At 42.6% G+C, this 19,669-nt stretch overlaps 1 protein-coding gene across 1 annotated transcript; it reads left to right on the top strand.

Annotated features, from left to right (window-relative positions):
* The first annotated feature begins 408 nt into the window (after positions 1–408).
* On the top strand, positions 409–19,320 carry PPM1G (protein phosphatase, Mg2+/Mn2+ dependent 1G). The gene is made up of 10 exons (XM_045884294.2): positions 409–726; positions 13,745–13,814; positions 14,304–14,389; positions 14,711–14,843; positions 15,735–16,150; positions 16,782–16,916; positions 17,255–17,489; positions 17,868–17,997; positions 18,288–18,390; positions 18,711–19,320. Exons 1-10 carry the CDS (start codon positions 607–609, stop codon positions 18,915–18,917), a joined length of 1,635 nt encoding a protein of 544 aa, XP_045740250.1. The 5' UTR covers positions 409–606; the 3' UTR covers positions 18,918–19,320.
* The last annotated feature ends 349 nt before the right edge of the window (positions 19,321–19,669 follow it).

The following is a 19,669-nucleotide window of genomic DNA, read 5'->3' as shown; positions in this document are numbered from 1 at the left end:
GGTACTTCGTGCGCTGAGAACAAATATTAGTTAACTTTAATAGAGCCGGATCCGGCGGGTTTGCGGAGCCTGAGCGCGCTGTGGGGAGAGGGGACTGATACACTGGAAGATGGATCGGGAGCGCCGGGGCCCACACAAAAGAGCTTCGACCAACACGCGAGAGGCCGGGGTAGGGGAGCGAAGGCAGGGCAGGGGAGCGAGGCACCGCCGGGGAACAGCTACGGACGGCGAGCCGCTTGCAGGGCCGCGGGAGGCAAGCAGCGGCCGTTGGTAGGCGTGACCACGCCAATCTCGCGGGAGCGGCGGTTGGGCGGGCCGTTGTCCCCGCGGGCGGGGCGAGTTGCTAAGGAAATGACTGCCCGCAGCGCCGCGCTGTGCCGCGCCGCGCCGGCCGGGCGGGGTCTGGAGCGGCGCCGTTTCCGCTTCCGCTCCCTCTCTGCTCCCGTCCCGTTACCGCCTCCTGGCCGGCCTCGCGCCTTTCACCGGCACCTTGTGTCGGCCGTGCAGCCGGGCCCGCTCCTGCCACGCGCGCGCCCCCGGGGCTCCGGCTCCGGCACGGGTCGCGCCCCGCTTGCCTGCCCCTGAGGTCGCCGGCCAGCCGCCGCCATGGGTGCCTACCTCTCCCAGCCCAACACGGTGAAGTGCTCCGGGGACGGGGTCGGCGCCTCGCGGCTGCCGCTGCCCTACGGCTTCTCCGCCATGCAAGGCTGGCGCGTCTCCATGGAGGTGAGGCGGGAGAGGCCCAGAGGCGGGCCGCTGCAGGGCGGGAACCTGACGGAGAAAGGGAGCGGGGGGATGGGGTCATCCCCGGGGAAGGGTCCGTATCGGGAGCCTGCAGCTGCAGCTGCGGCGGCAGTTTGACGGGCGGCAGCGAGAGTGGGCCCGGGGCCGAGAGGGAACTGCCGGTGCCTGGGGACCGTGTGCCGGTGGCCAGTTTGGTGGCGAGATCTCGGCCATGTGGGGAAAGGCACCTTCCGCCCACTGACCGCCCTCTCCCCGTGCCTTCGCGCCATCCTCTCCTGCCAGCCCAGCCCTCCAGGCTCATAAACGGTGTGAGGTGTAGTGTGGGAGTGAGGATGAAAAGAGGGGCTATTTATTCATTTACTTTTGCGAGGACGAGGAGAATAGATGGGCATGACTACTTTTTTTTTTTTTTCCTCTTAAATATGTGCTGAGAGGCCTCTTTGGACGAGGAGTTTGACAGTGAAAGGAAGCCTGGGCAAGCAGTCTGTTTCAAATTCTTAAACACCTAGTTGCTTGCCTCTGGGCACCGAATGTTAATTTCAGAGGCTCGACCTGACCTCCAGGAATTGTCAGTCGTTTTATTCTCTTCAGGGCCTTTTACGACCTTTGGAAAACTTCAGTTGTGTCGATCGGTATCATTCCTTTTTTATTCTTGATATTTTTTCCTCGGGATTTTTCTAAAACTTAATCCGCAATTGTCATTTGCCTGTGCTTTTGTGGTTTATAGTTTCCTTGATTTGTGATCATTCCATCATAACCTATAAAGAACTTAACCTATAAAGAATTGATTTTTCTTTTCTAGAAAATTTTTTTCTGGATAAAAGGGAAAGGTGGGAAATTTCTGGATAAAAAGAAGTAGAATTGGGCAAAATGGATGTGAAACTACAAGGGAGAACAGGGAAAACCGTGCAGGAAGGAAAGGGAGAAAGACGTGTGTAAGACATGTCTTTGTGAAGAGTGTTGTGAGATCTAGGCAGAAGGGCCAGGGAAATGCTGTAATTATTTCTGGGATTAAGGGTTTATCTACTTGGTGGGCTTCAGGTAACAGCCTAATACTACTGTCTCCCTTGGGAATTTCTTCAAATCCCTCGCTCCTCCCTGTGGTTAGCTCTGGAATGACAGTATAAACTTAAATGGTTTGTTCTCAGACTCAAATTTTATACCCACAGCTGACTTTAAACAGTTCTGTCATTAGGTATAACATTTGAAGAATGAGGGGAATCCTATAGTTCATCGCATCTAGTTTGGCTCCCGCATTTTATAGCTGGGAAATTGAGGCCCAGAAAGGTTAGGACACTTGTGCCTTGGTGGAAAGAATCTGTGGGATGAAGTTGTTCGAGACACTTACTGGACACTGTTATCATAGTGTGTCAACCTGAAGTATAGCATTCATATTTCAGTGGGGTGCTCAGTATTGAGCTTACTGGGTGCTTGGTAAATATAATTGAGTGTTAGAAATATCTGGATTTAGCTTCAAAAGAAAAACCTTAATGTAAGGCTGGGGTTTGGGTTAGTTGCTAGTTTGGAGAGTCCATTTCTATGGCATTTTCTATAAATATTGTAAGATTTGAGGTGACTCATCTCACAGTAAGGCTTTTCCTTCAGGTTTCTCATTCTTTATTTTCTACTTCTCTGCTATGGTTTTTCTAGGGTTGTTGTTTTGGTTTGGTTTGGTTTGGTTTGGTTTTGGGTACCCTTCTTTTCTAGTTTTCTTTACTAACTTGAGTTGCTTGGATATTTAGTTTTCCAAGTTGTTTGCCCGGTGAGTCTGTTCTGTTTGCTTCTCTGCAGGGTATTTCCCTTTATTTTTGGTTTCTCCTTGGTAATTAGAAAATGACTTTTTTCATCAGCTGTTTGGTTTGTAGAGATCTTGTTAGACTATTCCTTAGATCCTAATCTTCCTTCTGAGAGGTAACCAGTTTGGGTTTTAAAATCTTCCTCTTATGCTGTTTCTCAGTTTACCTTTGTCTGAATGGTTATCTTTAATCAAATCCTCTTGAAGTCCTGCTTGGGATCCTTTTCTGCTGCATCAGTACTTTCCCTTCTGGCTTTGTTTCCTTTCTCTCCAAAGTATAACTTAGTTTCTTTGCTATGGCAAGAAAATAACTATGACTTGTAGGCTCTTGAGTGAATCTTACCTTTTCAGAAAGTGTACACACCTGTTCCTCTTAACCTTTAGGGCTCAATCCCACCTATTTATTAAGTCTGTTGACCTTATTTGCTTGGTCCTAATGATTCCTTTGAGGTAAGTTGATGCCAATACACATTACAGAGGTTGCTAAAATCCTAATGGATGCAGAGATTCAGCCTTAGATAGTACTATTTTACCCCTTCTCTTGAGGCAAGGATGGCAACTATCAATAGCTGGCATTTTATACTTTCTGCCTCTCTCCAGCCCCTCTTGCTGTGGAACCAGGGTGTTTTGAGGAGGGGTAAACAAAATACCACAGTTGATGTTCCCTTCCCTTCTTCCTTCTCCATGGTTTGGAGGGACCCTCAAGCTGGTTGAGGTATGTATTTTGTGGGTTAACAGGTAGGTTGTGGAAGGGTGCCTGAGAAATACATATGGAAAGGCTTTGAGTTTTTGGTGGCTAATGAGAAGTCCAATCTGAAAATGGTTTTAGTTGATGTCTTAAAGGGACATGGGTACTTTTAGTTTTGGGTTATGAGATTCTCTGGAAGTGACAAAACTGCTTTCTTTGGGGAGTTAGGATTTTTTTTTTTTTTAATTCTATGAATTATATTTGCCTTCTTTAAAAAGCAGGATCAATACCAAGGGTATACTTTTGAGTAGGCTAGCTGTTTACTGCCATATAGAAGCTGGCTTATCCGTGGTCATAGAGGTTCATCTAGAATTGAATGTAGATAATGTTAAGCAGAAAATTCTTAAGATACCTACATGACAATTTCAATCATTATGTTAATGGAGCAAAATATAAAATGGGATACTACAAGCTTAAGAGAGGGTGTCTGAAGGCTGAAGAGCATTTATTGTCCGATCCTCAGATTAATGCCTCATCTCTAGATCTTAAAGCACTTTTTACTTACTGAACCAGATCAAAATTCCTTTGTCTAGGATGCAGTTAAGCAACTTCTATAAAAGGGCATTCTTTTCATTTGATAAGCATGCAGTACCTAGTCACAATTCAGAGATAGTACGAAATGATACCAAATGTATATCCATGAATATGGAGAAATTGTTTTCTATTATGCTCTTCCTTTATAAGTTCTTAAGCAACTGGAAGTTAAAATCAAAATTTATTCCTTACGATTTCAAGAATATTTTACATAAATTATTTCTATTGCCCAATCCTATAGCAGATGTTACTACTACTTCTCCTCCCCAACCCTCTATTGGGTTATCATCTTGGAATTGTACTTTGAGAGGTAAGGTAAGGAACTGTACTTTGAATTTGAGTATAGAAGTTTAACAGGTCTGGTTAGTGGTTCTTGCCATTGTAAGCTATTTTTAAAATTATGCTGTCTGAAAGCATAAATCTTTAGAACTGATCTTAAAGCATCGCTGATATATAATGACATGCTTTAAACTGAGTACTGATTTCAGTGGAGTTGTTTTCTGTTTCCCTTTAGATCCTGTTCAAAGATGGAGTCTATCAACTTTTAATTATATGTAGTACCTAAAAATGTATATACAGATTTCTTACTAAACAATTTTATTGAGATATAGTTCATATACCGTATCCATTTAAAGCATACATTTCAGTGGTTAATATATTCAGAGTTGTACAACCATCACCACTATTGATTTTAGAACAGCTTTATCACTCAAGAAGAAAACTTGTAACCATTACCAGTCACTCCCTATCTCCCCTCCTCTAACACCTTGCAACCACCAATTCATATTTTATCTCTATGGATTTACCTATTTTTAACATTTCATAAAAATGGAATTATAAAAATGTCACCTTTTATGTCTGCCTTTTACTAAACAATATTTCCTTTTTTTTTTTTTTAAGATTTTATTTATTAGAGAGCGAGCAAGCGAGCACGACAGGGTAGGAGGATAGAGGGAGAAGGAGAAGCAGATTTCCTGCTGAGCAGGGAGCCCGACATGGGGTTCAATCCAGGACTCCAAGATCATGACCTATATGGAAGGCAGAGGCTTAACTGACTGAGGCACCCCTCTAAACAATATTTCTAAGAGTCATTCATGTTGTAGCATGAATTCTTTTTGATGGCCAAATAATATTCCATTTTATGGATATTTTGTTTATCCATTCATCAGTTAATGGATATTTAGATTTCCACATTTTGGCCATGATGAATAATGATGCTAAGAACATACATTTATAAAATTTTATGTGGAACTAAGCTTTTACTTCTCTTGACTATATTGTAGGAGTGGAATTGCTGGGTCATATAGTAACTCCATGTTTAACATTTTGAGGAGCTGCCTGTTTTCCAAAGTGGTCACACCATTTTGCATTTTTACCAGCAATATGTGAGGGTGTCAGTTTCTCTAAGCCTCCCTACACTTGTTATCTTTTTATTATAACCCTTTTGGTGGGTGTGAAATGGTATCTCATTGTGGGTTTGATTGTATTTCCCTGGTAGCTTATGATGTTTGAGCATCTTTTCTTGTGTTAATTTCCACTTACAGATCTTTGGAGAAATGTCTGTTTAGATCTTTTGTCTGTTTGTGTTGGGTTGTCTTTTTTTTTTTTTTTTTGAGATGTAAGAGTTCTTTATATATTTTGGATACAAGTCCTTTATCAGATAGGATTTGCAAATATTTTCCCCTATTCTTTGGGGTGCCTTTTTGTTTTCTTGTTAGTATCCTTTGAAGCACAAACATTTTTAATTTTGATGAAGTCCAGTTTCTCTATTAAGAGTTTTATAGTTTTAGCTCTTAAATCCATTGTGGGTTAATTTTTGTGAATGGTGTAAGGAAGAGATCCAATTTCTCAGTTTTGTATGTGGATATCTACTTGTCCCAGCACCATTTGTTGAAAAGCCTATTCTTTTCCCTCACTGAATTATCTTGGTATCATTGTTAAGATCATTTGACTATAAATAATGAGGGTTTATTTCTGGACTCATTCCATTCCATTGATCTGTATACTTATGGCCATGCCAGTACCACACTGTCTTGATGACCATTAGCTTTGTGGTAAGTTTTGGAAGTTAGGAAGTGTGAGTTTTCCAACTTTGTTCTTTTTCTTTTTTTCTTTTCTGGGTCCCTTGCATTTCCGTATGAATTTGGGATCAGCTTGTCAATTTCTGTGCAAAAGACACTTGGAATTTTGATAGGGATTGTGCTAAATCTGTAGATCCAGTTGAGTGTTGCTATCTTTAACAATATTAAGTCTGTAGTTTTGGTATCAGGATAATATTGGCCTCAGAATCAGTTGGGAAATGTTGCTTCCTCTTCTATACATTGGAAGAGTTTGTGAAGAATTGGTGTTATTCTTTTAAAAATATTTGGTAAAATTTACCAGTGAAGCCATCAGACTGGGCTATTCTTTGTGGGAGGTTTTGTGTGTGTGTGTGTGTTTTAATTATTTTATGTTAAGTTGTGGTAAAATATATATAACATAAAATCTACCATCTTCACCATTTTAAAATGTACAGCTCAGTACTGTTAAGTACATTCACACTGTTGGGCGACCAATTGCCAGAAGTATTTTCATCTTGCAAAATTGAAACTATCCCAGTTAAACAGCTCCCCATTCCGCCTGCCCTCTGCCCCCGGCCCCTGGAAACCATTCTACTTCCTGTTTCTATGAATTTGACTACCCTAGGTACTTCATAGAAAGACACATTTGTCATTTTGTGACTGACTTCTTTCACTTAGCATAATATCCTCAAGGTTCATCCATGTTATAGCATGTATCAGAATTTCCTTCCTTTTTAAGGCTGAATAGTATCCATTGTATCAATATACCACATTTTGTTTACCCATTCATCTGTTGATGGACACTTAGGTTGTTTCTTCCTTTTGTGTATTGTGGATAAAGTTGCTGTGAACATGGGTATAAAAATATATCTTCAAGACCCTGCTGCTAAGTCCGAGACTAAGGTGTCTGCTGAGGGCCCACTTTCTGGTTCATAGATGTCTGCCTTCTAGCTCTATCTTCAAGGCAAGGGAGCTCTTTGGGGTCTCTTTTGTAAGGGCATAATCTCATTCATGACCTAATTACCGCCCAAACACCCACCTCCAAATAGTATCATGTTGGGGATTACTTTTTTTTTTTTTTTTACACTTCCAGGCGTGGATTTTTATTTTCACAAAGAGACAACAATGCCTTCCCACATACAAGTATTTACAAAACCCAACTGATTGACCAAGCTAGAACCTGTGTTTTTTCCAGTTCTCAACATAGTTGGGAACATGGAAACATTCCCACACAATTCCCAGAAATGGAATTTATCTACCAAACAGTGTAGATTACCTAATAAAAGTGCACTTACCTGCATAACTCAGTCTAAAAACCTCAGTGATACAAACCTCATGACCAAGGTTTCATTAATCTATTTGGGGATTACATTTCAACATATGGATTTTGGGAAACACAAAATACTCTATAGCATTGAAGTAATATATGCATGTAATTTTAAAAGATAGTAATACATGACTTTTTAAAACCAAAAATGTAGTTCCCTTCCCAACTACCTTCAAACTTTTTGTCTTGGTTTGTAAAGATTTAGATAAATTTATGTATATAAATGTAAATGGTTGATCATCCAGTAACACAGGAACATTTGTGGTTGTATTTATAACCTTAGGAGATTGACATCAGGCAGGATAACGAGGATTTTATTAATACAGATCCATTGGTTGCCTAGAAGATCAGAAGGTTCTGTATGATACATGATTTTAAGTAAGGCAAAGCCTAAGGGCCCTGACTCAGGTGACCTGTGTATTCTGAGTCATCTCCTTCAGACTGTCAGCTGTTACTGTGTTATGATACATCTTTAGGTTTAGGGTAGGAAATGAAGGAGGAGGCATCCATGAGGTATTTGTCCTGAGGCAGCTGGGAACTCACCATCATAAATAAACATGGAAGTCCTACTATGTTGCAGAACATAGTTTTAGGCCTCAAAGCTGTGAAGAAATTTAAGACGGTCTTTGCTTTTGAGCTGGTTTACAATATAGTTTTGGACCTAAGACTCTCTTTTCCCCCACGGAATGCTGGATAACAATACAAGATAGTATATACTGAGTAACCATATTATTGGTAAAGACAGTAAATATTAATAGTTTAGAGAGAGGAATGATCATAGAGTATTGGTGTGATTGAGAAAGATCTCTTGGAGGTGGTGAGACTAACTGGACCTTAAGGAGAGAGTATAAATGGGGACAAAAGGAGAGGAGGAAAGTGGAAGGAGAAGAAGAAAAATATGGAGGGAGGGATAGGAGGAAAGACTTTGAGGCTTGCTTACTACTTCGCACGGTGCGGTGGTCAGTGTCAAGAGTGGAGTAGTTTATTTGGGGGAATGGTATGAAAATTAAGAGATCAGGTTATAGAAATGGGTAGGAATGATGATTGAGTGCTTAAATTGCCTGTAAATTGTGCAGAATTAATCTTATATCCAGTAGAATCCATCAAAGCTTTTAGCAATAAAGTGTTACGTTAGGAAGGATAATCTGGCATCTGAATGTATGTAGGCTGGATTACAAGGGCAGAGAGTAGAAGCAGGAAGGAGATAAAATGCTATTAAGAGTAAAGTAATCCAAGGACAAAGTTATAAAGGAAAACTTAGTAGGATTTGGTGATTGGATGGTAGAAGAGAGCCAGGAAGTCAAGGTGGACTGGTATTAAGTGTTGCCTAGGAAAGTTAAGATTCCATGAACAGAAATAAGACCTGTACGGAAGTTCTGATTTTTTTGAAGACTGCTGAGGTTCTGTTTATATATGTTAAGTTTGAAGTGAAGGGACATCCTATAGAAACAGGCAATTGGAACATCACAGAACCAAAGAGAACTTTCAAGAAAGCTGACATGTTTTTCACTATTTAATTATGTACAGTATTTGGGAAAAAATGAAGCCTGCAAAATGACTATTTGGGTTGCTATTATGGTTATTGCCTGCTCTGTGAAGTAAGATCTTGAAGGAAAATGTTTTGAGATTAGAAGTTTAAGAGGAAATATAAATCTAAGAAGGGAGGAAATAATTTTAACCAGTTTCCAATAAATGGTTCAGTACAGGCTTCATTGAATTAAAAGAAGAGGAGAAACAATGCTTTAGAGGCAGAAGTGGAGAGGTTAGGTAAAGCTATAGAGAAATTTTGAGGTAGAATAGAGATGAGGTAGTTCTTGAAATATGACCTTGATCTAAGTAAAGCAAGAGGTTAGCTCATCTGCTAAGAGTGAAAGAAGAGCATTGAGAGGGCTCCTGGGTGGCTCAGTTGTTGGGTGTCTGCCTTTGGCTCAGGTGGGATCGAGGTGGGATCGAGCCCCTCATCGGGCTCCCTGCTCTGCGGGAAGCCTGCTTCTCCCTCTCCCACTCCCCCTGCTTGTGTTCCCTCTCTCGCTGTGTCTCTCTCTGTCAAAAAATAAATAAAATCTTAAAAAAAAAAAAAAAGCATTGAGAACTTGAACAGTGTGGGAAAGGTTTGTGACTGACTGTGGTTAATATATTTAAGCGTCAATGCAGAACATGTGAAAACAAAATGCTGAATGGAATTAGGGTGCACAATCAACATGATTTCATGACATTTTATGACTAGCAATACTTAGTGACTCTGATTCAGGGGTAAAGAAAGCAGTTGGTCGGGTTATACAAGGTTGGATGAGTTTTTCTAGATTGCTAAGAGACAGTGTTGAAATACTTGGCTCTGGCTCAGAAAGGTCAGAGAGAAAGAAAAGCAAGGGTAAAGGTAGGGAGGCTCTGAACAGAGATGCAAAGGGGGAAACTAAAGTACTTAGAGAAGGTAGAACAGTTCCAAGTGATAAAATAGATCCAGATCCAGAGCCTTACCAGGAAGTGGAAGAGAAGGTAATGTGGAGTAGTTCTAGGAACTGAGACCTCAAGGTATAAGATGAATCTTTATGGTAGGCATTCCTCTTTGAGAGTAAGAATAGAGAAGAAAAATGTGAGGTAGGTGCTGAATTTCAGAACAGAATATTTATTATTAAATTCCAGTTTAAAAGGAGTTTTACATCTTTTGCAACTATTGCATCACAGTTCTGTGATAAGGGTAACTAAGGTAGCTATTCTTATTCCATATTATAGAAGAGAAAATGGAGGCACACCAAGAAATAGCTGGCCAGAAATCCTGCAGTATATCGTAGCATGGCCACTTTAGGACAGTTCATAGGTTCATTTTGTCATCCTTATCATTCAAACCAGAACAATATGGCATATTGTACAAAAATTTTTAAAGTTAAAAAATAGAAAATAATTGTTATCCAACTCTTACTCTCCACCCAGACTTCTAGCATATATATACAGTATATAGAGGTGCTTTTTATTTTTTTTCTCCTTTTATCACTTATATTGTGAACACATTTCCAAATGAACACATTCATTCTTTTTTTACTTTTTATTTTTTTAAAGATTTTATTTATTTGAGAGAGGCGGGGGTGGGGGACATGAGCAGGGGCAAGGGCAGAGGGAGAGGGAGAAACAGATTCCCCACTGAGCAGGGAGCCTCGATCCCAGGACCCTGAGGACCCTGAGATCATGACCTGAGCCAAAGGCAGATGTTTAACTGACTGAGCCACCCCCCACATATTCATTTCTAATAGCTGCATTCTATTGGAGGGATGTACCACTTGTAATCTAATTTCTTCATGGAAATTTGGATGTTCATAATTGTTTTTTATTATAAATAATGCTATAGTGAACATTCTTATACGTATCCTTGTACCATTGTCTTTCTTTGTACCTTTGTACTACTTTCATAAAATAAACTTTTGGAAGTCCAATTAGTAGATCAAAGGGCATGCACATTTGAAATTTTTATACATATTACCAAATTGTGCTCCAGGAAGGCTATACTAATTTATATTCTTGTTGGTCAGGCTATGAGAATGTGTTTTTACTTCACTCTTACTATCACTAGTTATTATTAATCTTTTTCATTATTCTAATTTGCACAAAAGGATATTTCCTTGTTTTTAATATTCATTTCTTTGATTGCTCTTTTTTCATATGTTCATATGAAGCTAGATCTGCTTCACATGCTTTTGTGAGGAACACAAAAAAAGATGGTTTGAGTATCGGTGTGGGTTCAAAAGAGATGGTACGGCTGTGATTTAGAGTGGCATATTGCAGGGCAGAGAATGATTGACCTGTTCCACTGGGAAGGAGTGGACAAGTAGACTGCTCTTCCCTCCCCTATCAAAAAGTGGAATTAGTTGGACCAATTTCTCAAATTTTAGTTTTACACTGAGTCTTTTAAAAATATCTAATTTAGGGGCGCCTGGGTGGCTCAGTTGTTAAGCATCTGCCTTCGGCTCAGGTCATGATCTCAGGGTCCTGGGATCGAGCCCCACATCGGGCTCCCTGCTCAGCGGGAAGCCTGCTTCTCCCTCTCCCACTCCCCCTGCTTGTGTTCCCTCTCTCGCTGTGTCTCTCTCTGTCAAATAAATAAATAAAATCTTTAAAAAAAATCTAATTTACTTTTGAAAAAAATAAACATTCCAATGGCTCATCTTGCTCCCATCCCTCTGTACCCTCCTGCTCCCCCTACAGTTAACTGCTTTTCTTTAGTTTTCTGTGTATCCATGTAGTATTACAGTGTGAAAAGACAAATATCTATTCCTGTGCTCCCTCTTCTTACACAAAAGCAGCTTACTAAATATGTCATTCTGTACTTTGCTTTCCTTCTGCACTTTGCTTTCCTTATTTAACAAAATATCTTGGAGCTCTTCCATGGATTTTTTTTTTTTTTTTTTTTTTTTAAGGAGAGCAATACTTGTGGAACTCCAGAATTCACTAAAACAATTTTAATTTGTTACTTAAATGAGTACAAACAGAACTGGGCATAAATTCCATGCCACCAAACCACACTACAAAATTAACAGAATTAAAATCAACATTAATATGACACAACTGTTTTGTTGATACTAATTAGATACAGCATGACTTAGGTAGTGACCGCTGAGGTACAGTTGCTTATGGCCTTAGCAAGCCTGTATCACACTGTCCCATGCCGATTCAGTTCTCCCGCCACTTTTCTGTAATCCAACTCAGTCCTGTTCTACCTTTCCTTTATTCCATAGCACCATCATCTTTCTATAGGAGTTATATCATCATGCTATATGATTTAACTATTTATTGTGTTTATTGTGTATATTCCTTGTGAGAATGTAAGTTTTTTTTATGAAGCGCAGGTCTTCATTTTATTCACTGATATTACCAAACACCCAGAACTGATCCTGGAACATAATGGATACTCAGATATTTGGTGAAGGAATAACAAATGAATTCTTAGGCACATTAAAGTCTGAGAACCACTGGTGGAGGATGCTGAGGCAATAGATAGTCATAAAGGCAGGCCAAAAGGTGCAGAAAGAGGAGAGGTAGGTCCAGTAAGGTCAACTAACCCTGGCTCTGAGGGAAGGGAGGCCAGTGTGGCTGGTGGTGGAGCGATTGGAAGAGGGAGAAGATGACCTTTGGTCTCTGGTGCTCTCCGGGTCCTGGGGATGAGGCTTAGAGGTGGTTGTTGACAGCTTTGTTAGATAGGCTATTGAGGGCCTTTCATGCAGCCCATTAGATTCTGGGACACTTTCTCCGGGAATCAATGAGAGGGAAATACAAAATAGTTATTTTTCCGTTCTCTCGTTTACTACCTTAAAATAGCTTTTGTTTTCTAGATTTGTATAATGAAAGCATAGTCTTATTGCAGGGACAACAGAAGAACCACTGCACTGATTTCCTGAGTAGTGATACAGCTAGAAAAGTTTAAATGCCTGAAAGAGGAAGGAGAACCATTAACTTTCACAAAGATAATCAGTCAAAGTAAATAGCTGATTATATTCTTTTTGTCTGTAGAAAGTACCTGACAGGGAGGTGGCGTTGTGTTCTAAGATGGGGCAGAGGAAGCTGCAGCACAGTCTCACCTGGGTTCAGCATCTTGGCCTGAATTATGGCATAGCCCGGAATATTTGTTCGGGGTGGCAGAGTTTTATTATTAGAAGAATTTGATCAAGCCCAGCCTTGAAACCGCAGTGTTGTTGCAGCAGGACCATTGCAGACTTCTCTTCAGGTGTGCTAATGCCATCAGCAATGAATGATCTCTTCTTTCCAGCGGGGGTAGGAGGTGGGAAGGCTGATTACATGGGGCATTGGAAATTCCAGTTAACAAATACTGAACACAGTGTAGTTTAATAACAGTATTTGTTGGGAAGATTCTTTTGTAAATATATCCTCTGCCTAGCCTGAGGGTAACTTATTGAGTGAGTTAAACTTTGAGAGAAGAGGGGAATAATTGGTTTGTTAGATGGTGCTTTGGGGAAGTAGTGGTATAAGTGTATATAGTTCCACAAATTTTAGTCCTTTCACTTATGTTGTTTTAGGATTCTCCTAGAAACTTGTCAGGCTGGTAATGCCCTCAGGTCTCTCTTTGCTATCTTCCCTAACATTTTTTTCCTTGAAGTTCACTGATTCATAGAATGAGTCTGGAAGTGACTTTAAAGATCCTTTATTCTGGTTCTTCCCATAGTTGCCACAAATCCAAAAGGTCAGGTCTAGAGTTCCAACAGCCAAACATTCTGCCATCTGGACTGAGATCTCCTAGGCTGAGGCTGCTAGACTGCAGAGGTAGTGACCTGATTCATCTCTCTCCCTTCCACCCTCCCCCCTTTCTTTCCTCCCCTACTTCCCTCCCTTGGCCCCTTTCCTTTCTCCCTCCCCTGTACTACTTTTCTTATTTTATCATCCCATTTTCCTTTCTTATTTCTAGGCCATGTAGGTCAGCCAGGGAAGGGTTAGTGAGGTTAAGGCGTGAAGGCGATCCTCACGACCTGAGGTGCACAAGGAAGAACATCCTTTGACCTTCAGAAATGCTAATTATGTTCTCTTTTTCCTAGGATGCTCACAACTGTATTCCTGAGCTGGACAGTGAGACAGCCATGTTTTCTGTCTATGATGGACATGGAGGTAACTTTAGCGGATCATATTGGTGACATTCTTGAACTCCAGTTCCAGACTTTAGGGGGCAAGAACAGGTCCTTTGTTCTTTTCCTTTCCAAGGTTCTGGTCCTAAGATATCATTTCCTTCCCAGTGCTGTTTTCTCTATTTTGCCATTCTACCTTCCTAACAGGATATTGTATTGGTTTATAATCTCACCAGGTCTTGTTTTAATCCAAAAAGCCTCTTCCTGTATTAGAATTTATTTTTTTTCCACTGAGAACTAAGTATACAGGTGAGAAAAGCAAAAAAGGTATATTAATTTAGCACTGCGAAAGTTGATGGTGAAATCTATTTTGTGGATCAGAACTTCCTAAACAATTATCTTTCAGATAGGTTTCAGTTGTATAAAATAGTTATTTCCTCGACCCTTGGGGTTCACTCCAGTAAGGCATATAAATATTATTTCACTTTATATGTGGGAAGCAGTGCTCTGGGTGACCTTACGTTTCTTCTAGGGGAGGAAGTTGCCTTGTACTGTGCCAAATATCTTCCTGATATCATCAAAGATCAGAAGGCCTACAAAGAAGGCAAGCTACAAAAGGTCTGTCTTTTCGTAATGCTCCTTCTCTACTTCTGTAGGCTTTCCCTTGTTTTCTAGTCCTTGGCTTTTTCTGTCTTGTTGCCAGTAAGCTGCTGCTTATTGCATTTCTTAAAGAATTCTATTTCCACTTGGATGTTTTTAGAGCTGCTTCATTAATCTCAGGTCTCTGAACTGTTTTTTATTTATATGAGAGTGTCTCCTTGTATGGTGGATCACACTGTAATTTGCATGCCATCTTTGTACCCAGGTTGTATATAGGCAATTCATGTTGTACCCACTGTACTTTTTCAACTTGCTTCATACTGTTTGGCTTATATACAGGCATTAGAAGATGCCTTCTTGGCTATTGATGCCAAACTGACCACTGAGGAAGTCATTAAGGAGCTGGCACAAATTGCAGGGCGACCCACCGAGGATGAGGATGAAAAAGAAAAAGTAGCTGATGAAGATGATGGTGAGTGTGGCATCCCTTGTTTGAGAGGAAATCAGCATTTTATTTATTTATTTATTTATTAAAGATTTATTTATTTATTTATTTATTTATTTGAAAGAGAGAGAGAGAGAGATAGTGAGCAGGAACACAAGCAGGGGGAGTGGGAGAGGGAGAAGCAGGCTTCCCGCTGAGCAGGAAGCCTGATGCGGGGCTCGATCCCAGGACCCTGGGACCATGACCTGAGCCAAAGGCAGCCGCTTAACGACTGAGCCACCCAGGCGCCCCAGAAATCAGCATTTTAAAGAACTCTTCTTTAATATATATTATGTGTCAATTCGAAGAGAGGATGACTTCTTAGGGACTTGGGGAGTCCTCACATTAAAGAACCCTATGTTCTCCTATACTACATGAGGTTATGAAAGGAGAAAGAATTAACCTTTGTACCTAGTGTCCATAGTTGTAAGCATTTTTTTATATATTATCTATTGTCATTGTGATGGGGTCTCTCTGGTTCCTGTTAATGTTTATGTGACCTTTTTTTTTTTAAGACTTGGAACTGTCATTAAGCCTGGGCTGTAGGCCTAAAACTAGCATTGTGGGCTTCCTGGGTCTTTAGCCATAATGAGGTTTCCAACTTATCAATCAAAAATGAGAGGTGATAAAAGAACTAGTATTCCTTTGACTAAGAATAGGGTGAAAGACCAAGACCAAAGGAAGTCTATGCAGCAGGTATTACTCGAGAAGGAAGCAAAGGGGTGTTCTGAGACTTGATAGGAAGCTTGATAGGAGCCTTAGGAGTGGGCGGTGGTGGGGAAGTTGAAATTCTACCTGCAAGGGTTGTGGAAGTGGGAAGGGGGGCTGATCCCATGAAGAGTCTGGGGTGGGGGTGCTGATTCAGCCTCTTCCCTGCAGTGGACAATGAGGAGGCTGCACTGCTGCATGAAGAGGCCACCATGACTATTGAAGAGCTGCTGACACGCTACGGGCAGAACTGTCACAAGGGTGCTCCCCACAGCAAATCTGGAGCTGGGACAGGCGAGGAACCAGGGTCCCAGGGTCTCAACGGGGAGGCAGGACCTGAGGACCCATCTAGGGAAGCTTCTTCAGAGGAAAATGGTCCCACAGCCAAGGCCCACACAGGCCTTTCCTCCAACTCAGAACGTGGGACTGAGGCAGGCCAAGGTGGTGAGCCTGGCACTCCCACTGGTGAGGCTGGGCCTTCCTGCTCTTCAGCCTCTGACAAGCTGCCTCGAGTTGCTAAGTCCAAGTTCTTTGAGGACAGTGAGGATGAGTCAGATGAGGCAGAGGAGGAAGAGGAAGACAGTGAGGTAAGGGCTTGTGGGAGCAGACAGATGCTGAGTCTGCAGAGAGGGTCTGTTTGGTCACCATGCATAGCTGTTGGCTCTTTTCCTTCTATTTTTTTTTTTAAAGTAATTTCTACACCCAACATGGGGCTTGAACTCAAGACCCCAAGATCAAGAGTCGCATGCTGTCCCGACTAAGCCAACCAGATACCCCGCCTTCTTCTATTTTTAGATCAGCCCCCAAGACCTACTATATTCCAAGATTTTCTTGAATTCATTATTTTCACCAACATAGGAACCATTAGCCTTCGAACCTCTTCCTTTGTTGGTACTATAACAAATAGATCTAGTTCTAGCCTTTCAGAGTCTGTCTCCCAGAGGGAGAACAAGAAGGTGGTGGTTGTTACTTTGGATATTTGGGTATCTCCTTCTCTGGGCCACTTATTTTCTGGCTGTGTTGCCTGGAAGGATAGTAGTTATACCCATCTAGCCTTCTCCCCTCCCCTAGATTTTTCTATCATGATCATATAGTTGTATCTTTCAGTGCTCTCAGAATCTGTGTTCAGTCAGGGCCTCTTGGTTCTGAGTGTGAGTTGGGGGGAGGGGGGCAGGGGGTCATCCCAGTCTCAGCAGCCTGGGATCATCCCTCTGGCAGGAATGCAGTGAGGAAGAGGATGGCTACAGCAGCGAAGAGGCAGAGAATGAGGAGGATGAAGATGACACTGAGGAGGCTGAAGAGGACGAGGAAGAAGAGGAGATGATGGTACCGGGCATGGAAGGCAAGGAGGAGGTATGTAGGGAAGGAGCAGTGAGTCTGGAAAAGCCAAGAGGCACATGTGATTCCCTGATTGTGATTTGGGGACAGGGAATCTCCTTGCTGCCTTAGTACTGAAGTCCTGGTTATGGGGGCATTTATGCTACAAGGGGAACTAGGTCTTTAGGATACAGTTAGCGCAGAATAGAAAGAGAGCATGCTCTAGTCTTTGGAAAGATTAAATCCATGCCTCTCCTGTTAAAGCTCTTTTGGTGGTCCCAGTGAGAGAGAAAGCATAAGCAAATGGTCAGGGGAGCACCAATGAGGAGCTTATGTCCGGAAGCTCCCATGATGCTCCCTTTCTTCCTCTTAAGCCTGGCTCTGACAGCGGTACAACAGCGGTGGTGGCTCTGATACGAGGGAAGCAGCTGATTGTAGCCAATGCAGGAGACTCTCGTTGTGTGGTGTCCGAGGCTGGCAAAGCTTTGGATATGTCCTATGACCACAAACCGGAGGATGAAGTGGAGCTAGCACGCATCAAGAATGCTGGTGGCAAGGTCACCATGGATGGGCGAGTCAACGGGGGCCTCAACCTCTCCAGAGCCATTGGTAAGTGCTAGGAAAGTGTGGGGAAGACTTCTGGGGTCTTATTCTCTCTTCCAGACTACCTGGTAGCAAACTTTAATCTTAATAGTCCCTTGTACCTTTTTCTAAGTCCTTTGGTATCTATGACCTTTGTCTGTAAAATGTGTCCATGAGATAGGTAAGATAGCTGTCATTTTTGGATGATTAAAAAAGGTAGTGACCTACCTAAGGTTTAGCAACCTGAAGATAGGGCTGAAACTAGAAAAACCAGAACTCAGTTTTCCATTCACTTAGATTATGGAACTTTGTAAAGAAGGGAAATGAATGGCAAGGCTCGACCAGCCTCGAGCACAAGTCTTTGCGGAGTGCTTAAAATACTCTTCAACCATTCCTTTACTTCAGGAGACCACTTCTACAAGAGAAATAAGAACTTGCCACCTGAGGAACAGATGATATCAGCCCTTCCTGACATCAAGGTGCTGACTCTCACTGACGACCACGAATTCATGGTCATTGCCTGTGATGGCATATGGTGAGCACCAGTGGAATGCCCTAAAATTCCCTCTTTTATTGCAGCATTACTTGTAGGGTTCTGAGCTGGTTTGGCTTTTTAATCCCTCTGATGGCTGCATTCAGTACTTTTCTCAAACTGCTAGGATTAGAGCCTAGGCAGACATCTTGGTGTCAAAACCCCCAAGCCTAAGGCAGAGCAAAGGACAATCTCCATAGGTGTTTACATTGGTCTTGGGGGCTATCACCTCTCTCTACATTCCTCTCTTTTGCCTTGGTGGGACTAAAGAAGAGTATTGTTTTTGACCTCAGGAATGTGATGAGCAGCCAGGAAGTTATAGACTTTATTCAATCAAAAATCAGCCAGCGTGATGAAAATGGGGAGCTTCGGTTATTGTCATCCATCGTGGAAGAGGTGAGTGCCTGGGTAGAGGAGAGAGGGCATCTGGTTTGCATAGCCAAGGTTTTGTCTTTTGACCTGAGCTAAGACCAGAGCTGGGAAGTGTCAGTAATTACTGATAGATGCCAAACCTGACTAGAAAGTTCCATTTCCTTCATTTCCCTGCCTTATTCTCATGCCTTATGCACTAGCAAGCGGGCTGTTCTGTGACGTCTGTTGCCTGTTCCCCTCCTTCTGCCACTGTCTCAGCAGGGTCAGCCCTCTTCTGGGAGTTTAGGTTCCTAGGAAGGTGTTCAAACCCTGAAGCTGAGCTACCTACCTTGTCCCTTTTGTAGCTGCTGGATCAGTGCCTGGCACCAGACACTTCTGGGGACGGTACAGGGTGTGACAACATGACCTGCATCATCATTTGCTTCAAGCCCCGAAACACAGCAGAGCTTCAGCCAGAGAGTGGCAAGCGGAAACTGGAGGAGGTGCTCTCTTCTGAGGGGGCTGAAGAAAATGGCAACAGTGACAATAAGAAGAAGGCCAAGCGGGACTAATGGTTGTCCAGACCCCTGCCCACCTAGACTGTTTTCTGAGCCCTCTGGACCTGAGACTGAGTTTTGTCTTTTTCCTTTAGCCTTAGCAGTGGTTATGAGGTGTGCAGGGGGAGCTGGGTGGCTTTACTCAGCCCATTCCAAAGAGGGCTCTCCCTCCACACAGCAGCCTGGGAGCCTCTGCTGTCTTCCCCAGCCTCCTCCTTGCTCCTTGGGGCTCATCACCGGTTCTGTGCCTGTGCTCTGTTGTGTTGGAGGGAAGACTGGCGGTTCTGGTTTTTACTCTGTGAACTTTATTTAAGGACATTCTTTTTTATTGGCGGCTCCATGGCCCCCAGCCGCTTGCACCCGCTCTCTGTTGTACACTTTCAATCAACACTTTTTCAGACTAAAGGCCAAAACCTAATTGTGCCAATGGTGTCCTTTTTTCAATAATGCTGTCCTGTCCGGCCCCCCGAGAATTCTCTGGCCCCAGACTTGACCTCTTTGGTGGCGCCTACCAAGCCCCTCAGCGCACTTGTGTGCGTGTGTGTGTGCGCGCGCGCGCTCGCCATGCATGTGTAGGGCAGAGGGGGCCCAGGTATTGCAGTTCCCCGAGCTGCTGGGCAACGTGGCCCAGCGTCGCGGCTCATCCTCCCCCCTCCCCCTCCGGGATCAGGAATAGTTTCCTAGTTCCTCTAGGTAGGGGTAAGGACCCGCTGGGCGGCTCCTAAGACTGAAAGCAGGGCCAGGCCTTCTCCTGCCCTCCTCACCCG

The sequence above is a fragment of the Mirounga angustirostris genome, unplaced genomic scaffold (genome assembly GCF_029215605.1).
Source record: "Mirounga angustirostris isolate CCGP_5_RB_7025 unplaced genomic scaffold, mMirAng1.0.hap1 SCAF_10, whole genome shotgun sequence".
Taxonomy (NCBI): domain Eukaryota; kingdom Metazoa; phylum Chordata; class Mammalia; order Carnivora; family Phocidae; genus Mirounga; species Mirounga angustirostris.
Note: the sequence above shows the minus strand (reverse complement) of the source record. Positions and strands in the feature narration are given on the sequence as shown.

Coding starts and splice junctions, on each gene's coding strand:
- PPM1G (XM_045884294.2), top strand. CDS start 607: ATGGGTGCCTACCTCTCCCAGCCCAACACGGTGAAGTGCTCCGGGGAC. Junction 727..13,744: donor GCTGGCGCGTCTCCATGGAG/GTGAGGCGGGAG, acceptor TCTTTTTCCTAG/GATGCTCACAACTGTATTCC. Junction 17,998..18,287: donor ATTGCCTGTGATGGCATATG/GTGAGCACCAGT, acceptor TTTTGACCTCAG/GAATGTGATGAGCAGCCAGG.